Source organism: Dinoponera quadriceps, unplaced genomic scaffold (genome assembly GCF_001313825.1).
Source record: "Dinoponera quadriceps isolate SergipeBrazil2010 unplaced genomic scaffold, ASM131382v1 scaffold589, whole genome shotgun sequence".
NCBI lineage: Eukaryota > Metazoa > Arthropoda > Insecta > Hymenoptera > Formicidae > Dinoponera > Dinoponera quadriceps.
The window spans coordinates 218641-236422 of record NW_014554985.1 but is presented as its reverse complement, the minus strand read 5'-3'; the positions used below and the strand labels follow the sequence as shown (position 1 = coordinate 236422).

Here is a 17782-nt window from a genome sequence, read left to right as displayed (position 1 = left end):
GCAGACACAATCGAAAAACCAACGAAAGGACAAGCATCACTCACTCTTAGGCTCTAGTCTCGCGCGTCTCGATTATTTTGCTGACGTCAATCGTACCTATGTTAACAATACTAACATCACATTGAAAGTAACACACACCACGGGGAAGCAACGTATATTCTCGCAGATGGCACGAATATAGTTTTCTCATCTCTTCTTTTTTTACTCTCGCGAAGGAGACACACGCGATATGTGAAAAACGATGTAAAAAATATGTCGCGTCCGATACAGGGATGTCCTTCCGTTTTCCGAACGTGTGGCCGACGGTCTCGCCTATCTCCGGATCTACGATATAGATATAGCAAGCCTTTGGTCTCTTTTTTTTTTCTTTTCTTTGCTCCAAGCAATAAAATATAGTTTATGACAAAGGCGTTCCTCGCGCTATCAGTTGTAATAACGCTTAAATCTTACACATAGAAACATATGTACTGCATATAACTAATGTTCTTGTTCCTCAAGCATTTCATAAGTTTATATATACTCGCAAATATATCGTATAAGCATCAAATTTATTCAAAATATATTCTAAATCCCGATAAATTCGGTACTTCGATCAAGAATATTAAATTAAATCAAATTTCGGTTTGCTTATTTAAATTAACCGAAATTAACTTTTCTTCGTTAAAGTTTATAATATTCATGAAAGAAATATAAATTCTTCTTTTGAATATGTGATAACGATTTCTTAAAAAATTTGAGATAAATATATTTTAGAGCTATTATCAAGAAAAAAAAATTCTTTGTTGAAGGTAACTATTACTTAAAACAAGGAAAGTAAACTGAGTAATCGCTTCCCTTAACAGTAGAATGATATTGTTCTCTATGGAAATTGCGAAGTCTGATAACGCTGGAAATGTTTTTCATTCAAAATAACGTTATAATTTCTAGCGTTATCAGACGTCGCCATTTCTAAGCGTTAACGCAACTATGGACAGCGCCTTTTGTCAGAAATTACGTTACATTTCATTGCTTCAAGGCTAAAAGTTTACTACACCTATTGTGGATCCGAACAAAAAAGCTTTACTACTTCTGCAATAGATTTAGATCAAAGAATATTTTATCGTTACGCAACGAAAATAGCGGGAGGGTCAAGCATGGAGAAGCGCGGCCTTTTTCACACAAAAGGTACATTNGGGGGGGGGGGGAGGGAGTGACACAAATTGGTGCTCCGATCAAAGGGTGTTTTCCTTCGCGCGTGCATTTGTGTATATGTGTATATGTTTATATGCGTGTGTCAAATCTGCGATCAGGCACGCTGGTTCTCCGTAAACGCAGCGACGTCCATTTACACGATCTAACGCGCTAGAATCCTCATTATTTACAGGCGATTCCGCAAAATTGCCAAAGGACGACGAGCATATAATCCAACAATTATGATTGTTCTCGTCGCCCCCTCGCTTTCCGCCACCACGCCGCTCATCTTCCTGATCTATCCTTATTGAGAAAAAAACCAGGTGGAAATTTATATAAAAAATCCATATGGAATCCCATAGTTGCCCCTGGGGATTTGGGTCAAAGACCCAGATCCTAGGTGGGTTCCTATATGAATTTCCGCACATCATGTAGATTGTTATATGGATTTTGAATCCTACACGGAAAGAAAATTAGTCCTAAGTCAATGATAAATATTCTCATATATAATAATATTATAATCTTTTTAGAAGATTTTTCGTCTGGATTTAATCGAATTTCTATTGAAGCAAATATTACTTGCACTTAATTCAAGATTAAAAATATTTCTGAGAATATTATACTATTCTTCCTTGTATGAGAATATCTATCATTGATTTAAAACTATTTCTTGCCGTATGTATATGGATTCACACGAGTTCCCTTGGATTTCCGTCACAATCCACCTAGAAATTTTCGACAGGGACGTGCGATATGCATCCTCCGCGAAGCTCTCGATCTCGTTTCAGGCACGGTTGATCTTGTTCCTCGCAGAAATTACCATAAAATTTCCTTTGTTGGACAGTTACATTGTATCGTCGCGGCGTGGTTTACCGGCGGGAGATTTACTTTCGTGATTCACATTATCCTTATAAATCGATTGAATTCTCCTAATTTCCCCTCAGTCCCTTAATTTTCAGGATGTAATCTTGATTTCGCCAGGCGACATGCGCCTGTGGAGACCGGTATTGTGGTTTTTCTTATGGAAAATAATAGAAATTCGCTAGAATATCGCACTATATCGGTGTATATTGCGGGTCGAGTACAGGTGCAGTGTCACTCCACTCGGCGGAGTTGCATCTACCGTCGTCGTTAAAGCGCGGCCTCATCGCGCGGGCGTACGGTTTTCGTTCGTTATCTTATTACAGCTCGGTAAATCACTTTCTCCAGGCGCGCATCATCGCGCCGTCGCGATTCTCTTCAATTAGCGTATGTGATTAAGACCTAGCATAGAAAAAGTAGCTCGTAATAAAACGACATGGTCCGTAAGTGACATTGTATCTTTCTTTCTTTCTTTCTTGAGCCGCTCGTACAGCGGATCGGCGACGATCGGATCTCGAGAAAATGCTATTGTCTCGCGGGGGAAATCGATGAACGCCGCAAATCGTCGTGTTGCAAATTGCGGACGCGATTATAATCGAGCGAGAGAAGAAGGTGTCTTATCTCGGTAACGGATGATTTCCGTAAATACCTAACTGAATCGACAAACAGCAAGTTCTCGATCATTTAATCGGACTTCTCACTGAAGCGCGACGCCCACCGCATCGTTAATCATCCTACGATCGTTGAATCACGCGTATACATAAATTGCATAGATTTACTTGGAAGTGACGATCGATCGATCATTCGTGTTGTGCGGGGTGACAGATTATTCAACGTTATCTTTTTCATCGTCGTGTAAACGTTCCATTCAACCTTGTTTTCTTGATCATGATCAAGATAAACCAGGGGGAGGGACGTTAAAGCAATATCCAACGTCCTTTTGTTACTGCCAAGCAAGCTGCGGATCTCGAAAAGGCAACACACGAAATACGTTCGGAGACGATCGATAAACTCGTGGTAAATTCTCATCGTGCTTTTTTTCTTCACGATATATTCCTCTGCGGTCAAATCGCTGTCACGGCGTTTTTGCAAGTCGCCGTTCCACGTGTAAATTTAGAATTACAAGGAAAGAAGCAACGATGCAAATGCGAGCTCGCGGAACTGTGGAAAGTTTCGCATCAACGATCTTAAGTAAGATACAGCTCCTAATCCGAAGAGGCGCATTATAAGTTGAGATGGAACAATCGTCGGGTCCGCGTGAGATTTCCAGCGCGTGCGATTGACAGATCATGACACTTGCGAAGGGAGAACAGAAGACCATGCACTGGAAAGGATTCGGCAATAAATGCTAAAGTTTGATGTATATTTGCCGGCCAAATATTTGATTGCTAATTAATTAGTTTCATATACTATATATACATTACAGAATAGTTCTGTATATTATTTATACGGAATTAGATTATTTGTTTGCAGCAATCAAATATTTGATCGGCAAACATTCACCAAACTTGAGTACCTGCTACCAAATCCTTATTTCAGTGTCCTTCTAAGATGTAATCCAGCATAAGGCTATGCGATCGCTACAGATTGGTAGAGACTCCGTTACACGTAAGAAATTCATCTCTATTTATTTGCACGACATACTTGGTTGAGGGGGAGGGGGGACGAGTGTACGGTGTGTTGCTGCACGAAGAGTATAAATGCGGCAGACGATAGGAGACGATTTACAAACGAATTACGAAGCCACGTGACGTGTGTCGTGGCGACAATTTTCACATTCTTTTGTTTTCTTCATGCACAGGATTTGTGTACAAGGATACAGATCAGTGTCATCTCCTGTCAACAAAATGTACAGAGGAAATTAGACGACTAAGGGCGGCTTATCAGTTAGTCGGTTACAGAGACATACACACTCTCGTGTTCGTAGAGGATCAGCCAGAAAAAAAGAAAGCAAGATTAAAACAATACACTTGAAAGTATATACCATTTTTTTCTTTTTAGTTATCCCATTTACATTATACATCGTATGTATATATTTATATATATATTCCTTCGCGTATTTTTTTTCTCCAGGAAATGCTCCTAAGATCTCGGGCGGGGGGAAGGGGGAGGGGGCAGGACGTACTCATTAAGAGTTAAACAATTGCAATTGTACATGTGACCAATGCAAAGTTATCGGTTGGTTTGATAGTACGTGTTGGTATGATAGTCTTTCTAGTAACACGTAAGTTTCTCCTAAATGAAGTAAACTTTGTTAACGCAAAACTTCAATATAACAAATTAAGCGTATGGAACGCTACGTTAGTAGATGGTTCTACCCTGCGCTTAAGCTATAAATGGATAACGGAAAGTACACGTGTATATATATAAACATATAAATGTTTATGTATATTTTTATATATTTATATATATAAATATACTCTCTCATTATATGTGAATAATCTAAAATAAAATATACGCTTAAATTATTGCAGCTTTAACATAGCCCCAGAAAATCGACCGAGAGGAACGAGACCGCCGGCAACACTCGCGTAATCAACACTTCTCTACAGTCTCGGTATTTAAAAAAGCTTACCCAGTACTTTTGATTAAAATATAATATTATGCTGAAAAAAAAAGTTACGGATATTACGTGTCCCCTCTCTTTCTCTCTTTCTAACGCGACAGCATTTGTGTGCTCCCTCTTACCTCTCTCTCTCTCTCTCTCACTTTCTCTAATCTTCTTGTTACTCGCTTTATAATTGTTTGTCTTAACACTATAAAAGATTAGAATTTACGTTAAGACGTACAGTCTACCGTTATCCGGATACATTAGTATTCAAACAATTGTTTCGTTGCCGTCTAAAAATATCCTTAAATTTTCATCCGAGAGCTTTCTTTATTCACTAAAATATCAATAATCGTCCTAGAGCCCGTCCTTAGGGACACATTCATTAATTATACATGTATAATCCTCATTTAAATCTAGATTTTATACAAAATATATCTGCATCGTTGCAACTGTTCGGCCGAAAGCAAATAAGTAACTCGGTATCGTGCGCCTCAGCGGAGGCAATTTTGCAATTGTTGCGTGTTGCTTTTTCGATAATATAATCGGTAACATAATCTTGTCGCATCTGGCAGTAACAAAAGTACTCGGAATAATGTGTTAGCACCGATTGTCGTGTGTAAAACTAAATCTCGATGAAACGATAAAAACTTCCATCTTTGTATTTTTTTTACAAAAATTTTGCTTGCACGGAGTTAAAACGTAAACGAGCAGATAGAAATAGGAGACTATCAAGATTTGCACAACGTATGTGTATCTCCCAATTATTCTACCTTATCAAAAAGTATTTTATTTCATTGCCTCATAATATGATAAACACATTTTTCAGTGCAAGAGTTTTATGTACACTAAATACCTACATTTCAAAAGCGAGCTTTTTCTGCCTAGTGGTGAATGTCAAAAGAATTGCAGATGCTCTATCAATGATAAATATATTATAAGAAATTAGTGAATCTTTTTTTTTCGTTAAAACATATCTCTCGTTTCTCTCTTGATGTTGAATATATAGAGTGTTCCGTAACACTGATGGGGTACAATCGGGAGGTCGATAATTCTACATAAAAATATTAACTGAAAATACGTCGTGTCGGTTTTGTTTTTATTTTTTGAACGATTGCTTTCGACGATTAATGTTTTGTCTGTTTTATAAGTAGTATCTCGTATTTTAGTATATATTTAGTATGATACATTATTCTAGCTATGTCAACTAGTTTTAAAGTACAATTAAAAGAATAAAACACCTTTTTGACAAAATATAACTAAAACTAGTTAGAGAATTTACAATTAAAAGTCATTTAAGTGGAGCGTCACCAAAAGAGAGAAAATGGAAAGGTATCGTTAATTTTCCAATCTCAAACATTGAATCATTCGAAAGCCTCGTATGAACAGATGTTGTTGTTTATTTATACGTACTTTTTTTTCATGTAGTATTATCTTCTCAGCTATCCTAACGAACACGGGACACTGTATATAACAACTCGAAAAGATATGCAAAATATATAATACGAATCTAGCTACTCATTTTCCCGGTAACGTCTAAAAAGAACAAAAATTGGCGAACATGTGATTAGTGATTTCTTTTTGTTTCCATGATGCAAGTGTATGAGCATTAGAGCGATATGTCGTACCGTCCGTAGAAAACGCTATAAACATGGAAAAACTTACTTAACGCCAAAAAAAATAACCACCTCGCCATTTATTTAACGGTACTGATGTTGTCTTTACAGAAGGTTCTCGCGCACTCGCGAGGAAAGAAATAAGATGATGGTGAGTAAGAAACGCGGCGGTACAGAAGGACGTTGTATTCATACAGAGAGAACGCTAAAAATATTTTTCTTCCTCAAAAATGTTTTTTTTCTTCTTCCTCTTCTTCAAAAATCGTACGTTTGTATCTCGGTCTAGTTGTGTGATCATCATCCCTTTCCATCTCTCTCTCTCTCTCTCTCTCTCTCTCTCTCTCTCTCTCTCTCTCTCTCTCACTTTCTCCCTCTCACTCGCTCTCTCACGTTCTTGATCGAGCATTCGTTTCTTTTTTTTTCGTTTACTCCATATATCACGTCATTTACTTGATAATACATTGTTTCGTTATCATTGTTAGGCATGTAAATCGGCGGAAATTAAATAATGTAGTAGCAGCGTCGCTTGGGAGTTTCGGCTGTACGAGGCCAGGGAGAGAACAGGCTCACGAGAAATTATCACTAGTCTCCTGCTTCGCCTTCTTCTGCGGGGAATTCACTTGCGTGCGTAGGTCTGCGCCGGGTCTCTTCACGGATTGCGGATTGTTTTTCACACCGGTGGTGGGATCTGTCGGGGGCGAAGAATCGATCAGAACACGCGTTTTCGCCAAGGAGACAGAAAGAAACGAAGACACGTGTCCTATTCTTTTCATTGCTGAACTGGTGCAATAAGTTAGAGCGAGACAAAATGTATTTGTCTCGGTTTAACTTATTGCATCAGTGTAGCGAAAAAGAATAGACCAACAGCACGTACCAGATGCGAGGAAATATCTCGAGCGACTCACCTTGCAACCACCTGACTTGCGTGGCTGGTCCGTAACCCTTGTCGTTTCGCGCTGCTATTCTAAAGATTATGGCCGGTTTCGTAGTGGTGTCCACATGAGCGGCGTTAAGGGCACTATTGTTCACCGAACAGGAATTACTCGAGCCGCAATAAACTCTAATAAAGGCTAATTGATTTGGTGTAGACACGACTGTTTTCGCCTCGCCGTCATTGTTCAACGCCGTACTTCTCACCGCCAGATAAACGGAATACTCGAGAATGGGTCCGACATTGCTAGGCGGCGGTTCCCAAGAAATTTGTGCGCCGTCCGCGGATTTCGATATCTTTATAGCGCTCGGTGCACCCGGGAATCCCGGAAGACACGTTTTAAATGCCGATACCTGCAACAACACAATCGACATTATAATATTTTAAGCTTTCGCGGTGTGTGGTGGATAAACATTCAATGTGGCTTCCAAGCGACTAGCTGCCGCGTCTTTCAAAAATGTCTACTATTGCATGAAAATGTGACTGTTCAGTAGCGTATAGAATTAACGACAAATTCAACAAATTTATCTGTGCGCGTTGAGACCTTGTAGAGAAAACACAGAACTGACGTGGTACATAAAATTGTCTGAATTGTCAAGCTTTTTACAAGGAACAAACTAAAAGACAACATTCACATATTGACTAATAATAAGATTGACCTCACGGCTTTGTTTATTTTACAACGTGTACGCACTGTTTCTTTTTTTAAGAAATGTTTCATGTTATTATTTACTTCTTTTACCCACTTTGTGCACTGATTACATGAAAGATAAACAAAACAGAGCATGGAGTCAGATCTGACCCCATCTATATACGTTGGAAATCCACCTTGTTAGGTTAGAAGGTTAAAAAACATAAAAATCACATAAATCGTAATACCGCTGAATCTTCCATCATTCCTGTCCGCAGACTTGAACAATTTTACAATGCAATACGGAGAATCGGATACGTTACCTCACTCCAGGCACTTCGTCCACAGCTATTCACAGCGGCAATCCTGAACTTGTAGGCAGTTCCGGGCTCCAAAGCTATCTTGGTTCGTTCCTTGAATACGTCCATCGTCAAGGGTTGCGTAATGTCCAACGGCTCGTCACCGGGAAGATAATAGTGTTGAACCGTGAAAGTGGTTCCTTTTATAACTCCAACGTCGTACCACTCTGGGTCCTTCTTCTCATCTTCACCCTGCGAAAGATAAGTCGCTTATTTAACAATTGCCTTCGAAATAACGGTAAAACGTTTCGCAGAAAATTGACGTGTAGAGAACTGCTTGCTCGTGTGTGTTCACTTACCTTGACCGATTCCGTGGAGCCTAAAGCGGCGCTCGCCAATGTACATAAAGCCGTGGAGTCGTCGGGGATGTCTGATCGGGCGTCGTTAATCTTGTCCTGCTTCAGGCTTTCCCTCTTTATAATCGCAGGATCCTCCTTGACGTCGATCTTGATGGGAGTGTGAGTCTTCTGCAAACTTTCGGCGTCCTTGTCGAGAGAAGCGGCGACTCCGTTGACCGACGAGACCGGCAGATCGGGCAGTTTCTCCTGTTCCATCGGCTCCGAAGGTTCCAATTTTACCGGTTGCACGGTCGGCGCGACGACGGGCGCGGTTACTGGCACTTGGTTCGGCGCGTCTGTGACGGGCGACGCGCTATCCGTCATCATCGGTTCGTTGAGGTCTTCCGATTTCACGAGAGAAGAATCCTCGGTCATAGGCAGATCGGCCTCCGGTTCCGTAATCTCATCCTTCACCTTCTCCGCATCCTGAGCCTCATCTTGAGAAAGCTGCGACGCGCTGTCTTCGATAGGCAGACTCTCGGGCACCGGCGACTTCTCGGCATCGGAAAGATACGGCTCGACCTTCGCGCTCTTCGTCTGATCGCTCTCTTCTTGGTTCTCATCTTGGTGCTGGTTTTGATGCTCATCCTGGTGTTCATTCTGACGCTCGTCCTGGTTCTCCGTTGCCTCAGGTTCTGCCGAATCGACGTCCGCTAGAGGCATCTCTGCCTCGGACGGAGCCTGCGCCGCCGGTGACTGTACGAAAGGCAACTCGGCTTTCTCCGCCTTCGGTTCGTCGGTCAACGGGCTACCGATGTCCATCTTCTCGTTCGGCAGTTCCGCACTGTCGACGCTGGTGTCCATAGGTACCTCCTCGTCGGCCGGCGGATTGTCAACAGTACCTTTTGTGTCCTCGGGCACTTGGTCGACGGCGGCGGAGGTGGCTTCGGGAAGCTCGGCAGTCGCTTCGGCAGTCGCCTCGGTAGTCGCCTCGGCAGGCGCTTCGGCAGTCGCCTCGGTGGGCGTTTCGGCAGATGCTTCGGCAGGCGCTTCGACAGGCGCGGTTTCCTCCTCCTTTACGGCGGGTTCTTCCGTGTGGATGCTTCCGGCCGCGTTTACGTCATCTTGTTCCATGGGCGTCGACTCGTCGACCGCCGCTTCCGTGGCTCTCTCCGGAGCGGGGTCCTCGTCGTTCAAGTCGATCTTGTCGTTCTCTTCATCCTCAGATAAGAGAATGTCGGTGGGACCGTCCACTTGCGGAAGCACGAAGTTCCCGTCACCGTCGACCTGCATCGGCTCGCCGGCGCCCATCTGGGAAACCAAGGCGGCCGCCGTGGTCGCCTCGTTGCCGTTACAACTGTCCTCCACTTTATCACCGCCGGCACCATCGTCCGTAGCTACCATAAAGGACAGGCCGCCGGACGGCTCCTGAACCGGGTCTATCAGACCAGCCTCCGCTGCTAACGCGGCTAACGCCGCGTCAGTGGTGGCGGGACCGTCCGACGTTGAAGCTGCAAACGTTGTTTCATTGCGTAACACATTCGGCATCTTGTTGACTTTTTCGTCAATTCTCGCGCGTTAAAAGGCAATTGTACTCACCTAAAGAAGCCGAAGGCTGTTTCTGCGACGGAACAAAGAGCATCTTGCTGGTGTCTATTGAGTCCGACGCACTCGAAGTAGTCACTATGGAGCTACTTGTCGGCATGAGCGTCACCGTCTTCGCACCCATGCCTCCGGACATTTGCAGAGTCACTGGCTTGCCAGACATCGTTACCGTGTCCTACAATTTACAGTTGACAATTTCTCTGTGTTATTTAAGAAATGCATATCTGAAGGGTGTCCTAGATTAACATAGGCAAACTTCAGGTTCAAGGTTCGATATACCGATGCCTAGGTATGCTAGGTGTAACAGCTGTTACATATCTGTAAATTAGTCTACTTTAAACTAAAAAGTCCTTTACCATTTCGCACATAACACGCAAATTTTTGAGTTAATTAATGAAGTCTCTATATGTGGCCATTTTCAATAATTAATAAGTCGAAATTTTGCGCGTTGTTTGCAAAATGATACAGGACTTTGTTGTTCGGATCATTTTATAGTGAAAAAAAGACGATTTTCTATCGCACCCGTACTCTTTAAATTTCTTGGAGCGAGTTCTAAATTAAGCAAATATACCGCCACTCTAATTTAGGACTCACTGCAGCAAATTTAAAGAATACTTACTTTTAATCGACGGATGTTTTCTATTACACTTACAGGAGTTTTTTGCATCTGCGGCACGACGATCTGACTCTTGCCGGGATTGAAGATGGCTTGCGGACTACCTTTAGTAGCGATGGTCACAGTCTTTGGTACACCGCCCTGTCCCGGTACCGTGATGGTTATAGGCTTGCCCGCGGTGCCGCCTCCCACCGTGCCCGAGGAGACGACGATCATCTTAACACCTTGCTGATTCGTCACATGATTGGTAGCCGACAACGGTAGAACGTTTACCGGAGTTGTGAGATTAGTCCCTTGGCCAGCACCAGCTTGTGAAGTGGTGACTGTCTGCACTGCTCTCAGACCGGAGCCCGTGGTTACCACGATGATCTGATTGGTTCTGCCTACCAATCCGCCGTTGCCACCCGGCTTCGTGATCATGATGGTCTGTTTGCCGGTGATGTTTTGACCCTTGCTCATCGTCACTAAGCCGGAAGTCTTCATGGTAGTGAGCAGCTTCGATCCAGCCACTGTGTTGGGATTCACCAGTCGCAGGATAGCCGGTCCGTGATTCAACAGCTTTACACCGGTGCCTTGGACCGCCTTGCTGGGGATGAGACTAACCTTGGGTCCGGTAGCGGCCACCATGCCGCAGGCCACCTGGCCGGTCTTGAGAAGATGCACGATCCCGGTCTGACCGGATATGTTCTGGCCGGACTTCTGCAGGATGATCTGCTTGTTCTGCGGCGGCGACGCCGTGCGCAGCACCGTCGCACCAGGCGCGGCAAAGCGTATCTGCTGGCCCGGCTGGACGTTCTTCATCCTGATCGTGTTGGTCGCGGCTTGCGGCAAGATCGGCACGTTGTTCATCGTGATCTTCGGAGTGGCGGCTGCCGCCGCGGCCAACGCAGCGATGCCGGACATGGCGGCGGGCGTTTGTCCTGTCGCCACGGTTGTGGTCACGGTGGGAGAGGTCTGTTGCGATTGCTGATGCTGTTCAGTGGTGACCACCACCGCCGTGGCGGTCGCCGCCGTTGCCGCGGTCGCGGTGCTGACCAACGGGGAACGGATGCGTATGACGTTGCCGGCGGCAACTCTCGGAGTCATAGGGCTCGTCGTCTTCTGTACGACCTGCGGCGTTGGCACCGTCTTCTGTACGGGGCTCTGCACCGTCGGCTGTACTCGCAACGGCGTCACCGGCGTCACAGTCGACCTGACAGAGGTCGGATTAGTCGGGATAGACACGGCCGTGGTGATGGGAGGCGACGTGACGGGCACGGTCGTCGGAGCAGCCACAGCCGGGGCGGCGCTGACGGGGGTGACGTTCGGCGTAGCCGCGCTCACCGGCGGGAAAGCGCCAGCGGACGCTGCCGGTGGCATGTCGTATTTCTGGATCTGAAGGATGTAGTATTGCGCGGACGGGGTCGCTGTCCAACTGACCTCCAGCGTTTGCGTGGAAGCTCTCACCAGCTGAACCCTGGATGGCGCTGGCGGTTTGCTGACCTCCAAGTACCACAGGTCCTTGCAGCACACCTGGACAGAGTATCGAGAGCACATCTCCGTGAGCGTTCGTGGTCGGGAACAATTGATGCAATTTGAAGGAACGAATGAACCCTCTCTCACCTGATTGTTCCAAGCTTTGCGATACCCATCCCTACCGGACCACACGTAGAGCCTGCTGTGGACGCCGACCGCGCAGTGGCCAGCGCGAGCACGCGGAGTATTTTCCTCTAAGGAATCGACGGTCAGTTGCTCCCAAGTGAGAGTTTCTGGAACAGTGACGTGCGATTTATACACAAGGAGAATAACGCAACGCGTATTTGGGGTTCCCAAACGGATGAAACACGACGTCGTCGGGTTTCAACTCACCTAAATTCAAGCACGCCAAGGTACTGGTGCACTTCCACTCTTTCTCGTGCGTCGCGACTTTAACGTCGTCGACGACCAGTGGCACCCATCCGCCGAAGACATACATACGGTGACCGATTAATGTGGCAGTGTGGAGTGATCGAGGTAACGGAGTAGGTCCGTGAACTACTGGTCTGTTCCAGGTCATCGAGTCAACGTCCAAGAACCACAAGTCGCCTAGACGGCAACCACTCATACCACCGTAGATCACCAGGCAGGATTTGCCGGTAGTGCGGTCGGTGTACGCCACACCGGTGTGCGACTCCCTGGGAGGTGGCGAGGAACCCTGCGTCGTGGGCACGTCCCAGGCGGTCACGCCGTTAGGAAGCAGCTCGAGCGTGTACAAGTCGTTCAGATATCTCGGTATGTTGTTCTTCGGATCGTCACTGTCGTTCGCCAGACCTCCGAATAGGAAGACCCTGTTACCAATTAGGGTGAAACTGTGACCTAGACGCGGACACGGCGGGATATTGTCCTTGGGTGGCTTCGGCTTCAGGCGCTTCCATTCCCACTTGCTCGCCTGGAGTTCGTACAACTCGTTTGAGTACTTGCCGTATTCCACCATCCCGCCGAAGACCAAGATGCGCGTGCCGTCGACGACGAAACCGTACGCCGCGCATCCCGGTGGGATATCCCCTCTCGTAGACGGGACGAACCATTGGTTTGTAGCTGCAACAACACAGCCCAACGATATAGCCCATGTAAACTACGCGATAGACTACCGATCAGAAATTCTACAACGTGCGATATTTATCGTAATAGTGTAAATCACATCGTAAGTCTGTTCTTATTGACTGAACAAGGCTGTATTTTTTAGTTTTAAAGTACGGTCAGTCACTAAACAATTATAAGTTTTAAAAGCGCGGAAGAAATCCGGGGTTTTTTTTCATTTTTACCGCGATTCTTTTCGGCTTCTTTTCGCGGATGAGTGAAAAAATGTGGAAAATATGAATTTTTTCATTTTTACATGGATTCTTTTTTGTTTCCTTTCGAGCGAATATTGAGAAAAAATCGGGGTTTTAAATTATAAAAACAATTATTGCAATCATTTTTTTTAAGTTTCAGAACGCATCCCGTGGCCAATAGAAGAATTTATTTTTAATCATTCTTAGGAGAATACGCTTTTCTATTGGATACGAGATGCGTTGTGAAATTCGTCGAAAAAAGCGTTGCAACCTTCTTGTGACGGACCAACGGTATAACCTAGCGCTGAAAGCAAAATGGAACAAAGCTCTGGTGTAGCATTAGTTGAAAGGAACAAACCTCGGTTTTCTGTTCCTGAATTAGGTTGCACTTTTTACCGTTAGAATGAGACGAGTACACAACGTTGAAGCAGAAAAGAACGAAGTTCCAGTGCAGTTTTATAGTTCAGGAACAGAAAACAGAGAGCTTTTTTGGCTGAACTAGCTTATACTAGTTTTTTTCTATTCTTTCTTCCACCAAATCTTGACTGTATATGTCTCTTTTCAAGTCCCTATAAGTCCCTATATCCACTAGTTCAGAAAAAAAAAACAGACCTCAGATCTCTTGTAAGTCTGTTCTCTGTCACTGAACTAGTGCACACTTCTGGAACTCACAAAGAAACAGATATATAGCTGTGACTTTGTGTAAAAAAAAAAAAAAAACGGAATTAGTGCAAGCTAATGCAACCTATTCAGCTATAGAGAATAATTTTATTGTATATGTATTGACTGTAATGTTTATCACTGCTTCAGATGACATTAAAAGTGACTTTATACGATTCGATTAATAATATAATTAATATATGTGACATTTGGATATATACAGGATATTTCAAAAATAGAGGTCAATCGCTTGGGAGGTGATTGAGGATCCAAAAACAAGAAAAAAGTTAACATAAACATAGGTCCGGAAATGCATTGTTTTCAAGTTATCGCCAGTTATCGCTTTTATGTTGAAATTCCAAATTGCTCTCAAATTTTTTTTGTGAAAAAAATTGAAATAAGAGATGGCCTTCATAGAGTTTTATAACACAATTAAAGTCAGAGTTTCGGGCTGTTTTAGTACTATCCAGGATGCACTACGTGGAGGAATACCTCAAGAGTGACAAGCTATGAAATCCTGATAACTGTCAAGGGATGCTAAGCGGACTGTATCTCCCACATGCTGCATCCTGGATAGTGTTAAAGCAGCCCGCAATTATTATTTGACTTTAATTACAAGACTCACCAAGACCATCTCTTCTTTTGTAATTTTGACAAAAAAATTCGAAAGCCGAGCAATTAGAAATTTCAACATAAAAATAGCGATAACTCGAAGACAACGCATTTCCGGACCCATATTCGTATCAACTTTCTCTCTTATTTTTAGATTCCCAATCACTTCCCGAGTGATTGACTTCCGCTTTTAAAACACTCTGTACGTAGTTCAATTCGCAGCGAGTTTTTAGTGATGCGGACGCTCTTTCAAGCCGTCCCATATTGCGATCTTCTAGCTCGAAACGAACCAGGTTGTGCCGTGTAACTTGTACAGCGAAGCGTCACCGAAGAGAGAACAAAAAGAGAGAGAGAGAGAGAGAGAAAGAGAGACGAGAGAAATCGGGAAGAAGCCGTAGATCATGCCGAGATCCATATGCGTCGGCCTGTTACCATGGCGAATTCGCGCGCGCGTTCGGTGCGCGACGCGACGAGCATTTCGAAATCGCAGCCGAAATGCGCGCAAGTGGCGCACGCAGGCGCACCGCGTCCTGGCGACGTAGCGCCAGCCAGGGCGATAATACATCCGTGTGCATCAACTGCGCCGCGACGGTCCCGAATACGCCTGGCGCACGGTAAGGAAAGGCGAGGAAGAGAGGGAATAGGCAGGCACGAGGGAGGAAAAAAGAGGAGGACGGAAAGAAAGAGAGAAGCGCGAGAGAACGTGGAATGACGGGAAACGGCGGCGCGTTGCAACGCGCCGTCGTGCTGGCCCGGTGGTGGGGGCGCGTTGGAGACAGCAATGGCCGCTCCCGCGCGTATAAACATGTAGGATGACAGACCGCGGCGATTTTCCGGACGCATCGCGGCCGCACGGCCGACTTGCGGACGTCCGCCGGCCGGTGCGAGCCCGCGCTGACGGGAACGCGCGCCCCCGGCACCGAACGTTCCGTTCAGGCCGTGCAATCGCGTGGATTCGCCGCCGATCCGGCCGGCCGCCGTCTTGTCAACGCATGCCGCCATGTTGGATCGCGGGAATCGCCAGGAACGGCGCGCAACGAAAGAGACGCACGGCGGCGGACAGGCGCGAGAGACACAGGCGCCGTAGGGAAAAGGCGGCGCGACTCACCAGTGTTGTAAACATGCAGCTCATCGACGATACCCTCGTTGCCGCCGCCAAAAACTACCATGAGATCCTTGATCGCGACCGCCCGGTGGCCGTGTCTGGGTCTCGGCTGGGGCCCGGTCGGATTTGTGATCCGCTTCCACTTTAGCATGGGTGCCGCCATGATGACCGTCGATCACATCATTTTTTCATGCCACGCGCGACCGTACACCACCACTGCCGCGAGACGGTCACCCTTGGAGCGCGGGACCGCTCGGCGGGTTCGCGCGGCAGTAAGCTCCTTGTCCTCTTATCACTGAGAGATCGCGAACGAGGTGCTCGATCGTTCGCTCGCTTGCTCACGCGCGTTCCTTCTCTCTCTCTCTTTCTCTCTCTCTCTCTTTCTCTCGGTCGTTGGGAAACTTTGAACTCACGACGACGACGACGAGACAGCGGCGCCGTCGACACTCCTCGAGAAAATCCGTCAGTCACTCGTGCGACGAAACCCGCTCTACCCTCGGCACTGTCCACTAGACGTGACGGAGACCGAGAGACCGTACGTCACGAATTCTAACCTCGACGGTCGCTCGGGGCCGAACGACGCGGGACTCTTCCCGTGCGGACCGCGTATTCGAGGATCCGTCGAGTGCACCCGCTCCTTCGACGCTTACTTTCTCTCTCCGGTGCACGAGCCTTGGTCGCTCGGCGCTAACGATAACAGAGTCGCGCGGCCGGGACCGAATTCCGGACGCCGAGATTCGCCGCCGTGAGAGCGGTGTGTGTCCCCGCGGCGCGCAACACGTACACACGGACAGACGGACTGGCAGGCGACGGGCGAGCGAAAGAACGAGAGAGACAGAGAGAGATAGAGAAGCGACGCGCACTGTGTGTATTGGCACGTGCGCGTGTGTGTGTACGTGCGTGCGCGTGTATTTACGTGCGCGATGTTTACGGCACGGATAATGCGAAGCCTAGAGCGGTCGCTCGACTGCACGCCGCGACCCGGGCGGATACGCGCTCGCTCTGACCGCGTCGTTGCGCCGCGATCCGCTCATATCTCTATCGGGGATCGCGCGACCGTTCCTCTCGACGGTCACCCCGAACGCGTCAGCACGCACGGATCTCTCTCTCTCTTTCTTTCAAGGTGGAGAGAGAGAGAGAAAGCGAGTCTCGAGTCGGCGGTGATCTCTCGGGGGGACTCTTCCGTCCCCCGACCACCCCCGGCCGTGGCAACACGCGCGGCGAAGCTTGCGTCAACACGGGGCGAAAACGGCGCGGCGAGACCGAGATATATCACTATGGCACACTGCCCGACGACGCCGGGCGGAGCGCGCGAACTCGCGGCGTACGCGACGCGATGAACACGCTGGGATGCGTGACGGCACGCGAAACGACCGGCGGATCGAGACGATTCCGAAGGAACTCAGCGGCTAAACAGACGGTGCAGACGGTAGCCCGACGACGCGAACAAGCGGTCTCCGCGATCCTCATCCACCATTGCTCACACAACTCCGCGTCGGTAACAAGCGCGTTGCCAACCGACGGCGCCAGCAGGAAGGCCACCCGGGTCAATTTACGATCGCTTTCACCAACTGAGGTTCGGTCAACTCATGGGTAACTTCGACAAAATCAACCAATCGCATTGGCCAGCTCGCTGAACTGATCAATGCGATTGGTCGATTCCGTTGGGTTAACTGTTGGTGAGCAATCCAAGGTTGGTGAAAATCACTCTTAACCTTGATCAGAGTCCAATGGGAGAATATCGTCTCGTATGCACTTCCGACTCGAACCGTCGTCCGCCAATCGGAACTCGCGGGCGAATTGGGGAGTTCCCTAGATCGCGGTGGAAATACCCTAGCACACGACTAATTGGATCTTGTAAGCTCCAGTTATGGTGACTTCGGGCGCAACGTATTGTGACCGTTGGTCGGAAAAGTTTAAAACCACCTGACGATGTTGTCGACTGGACGTAACGTCATGAGACTCGCTATTTGCATTTTTTGATTTCGTATCTCGTTT

The 17782-nt window shown here is 46.7% G+C and overlaps 1 protein-coding gene across 1 annotated transcript; it reads right to left on the bottom strand.

The window, feature by feature from the left end:
• Positions 1-2213: 2213 nt before the first annotated feature.
• On the bottom strand, positions 2214-17271 carry LOC106742762 (host cell factor). The gene is made up of 9 exons (XM_014616006.1): positions 15788-17271; positions 12464-13171; positions 12218-12363; positions 10652-12127; positions 9994-10174; positions 8416-9905; positions 8081-8308; positions 7101-7479; positions 2214-6883 (listed from the first exon to the last, which is right to left on the bottom strand). Exons 1-9 carry the CDS (start codon positions 15945-15947, stop codon positions 6762-6764), a joined length of 4890 nt encoding a protein of 1629 aa, XP_014471492.1. The 5' UTR covers positions 15948-17271; the 3' UTR covers positions 2214-6761.
• Between the last annotated feature and the right edge of the window lie 511 nt (positions 17272-17782).

What these genes read in the sequence shown, in the direction of transcription:
- LOC106742762 (XM_014616006.1), bottom strand. Translation starts at nt 15,947, where the DNA reads ATGGCGGCACCCATGCTAAAGTGGAAGCGGATCACAAATCCGACCGGG. An exon ending in GCTGCATGTTTACAACACTG is followed by an intron (nt 13,172 to 15,787) that starts GTGAGTCGCGCC and finishes GTGTTGTTGCAG; the next exon opens with CTACAAACCAATGGTTCGTC. An exon ending in CTTGGCGTGCTTGAATTTAG is followed by an intron (nt 12,364 to 12,463) that starts GTGAGTTGAAAC and finishes TCACTGTTCCAG; the next exon opens with AAACTCTCACTTGGGAGCAA.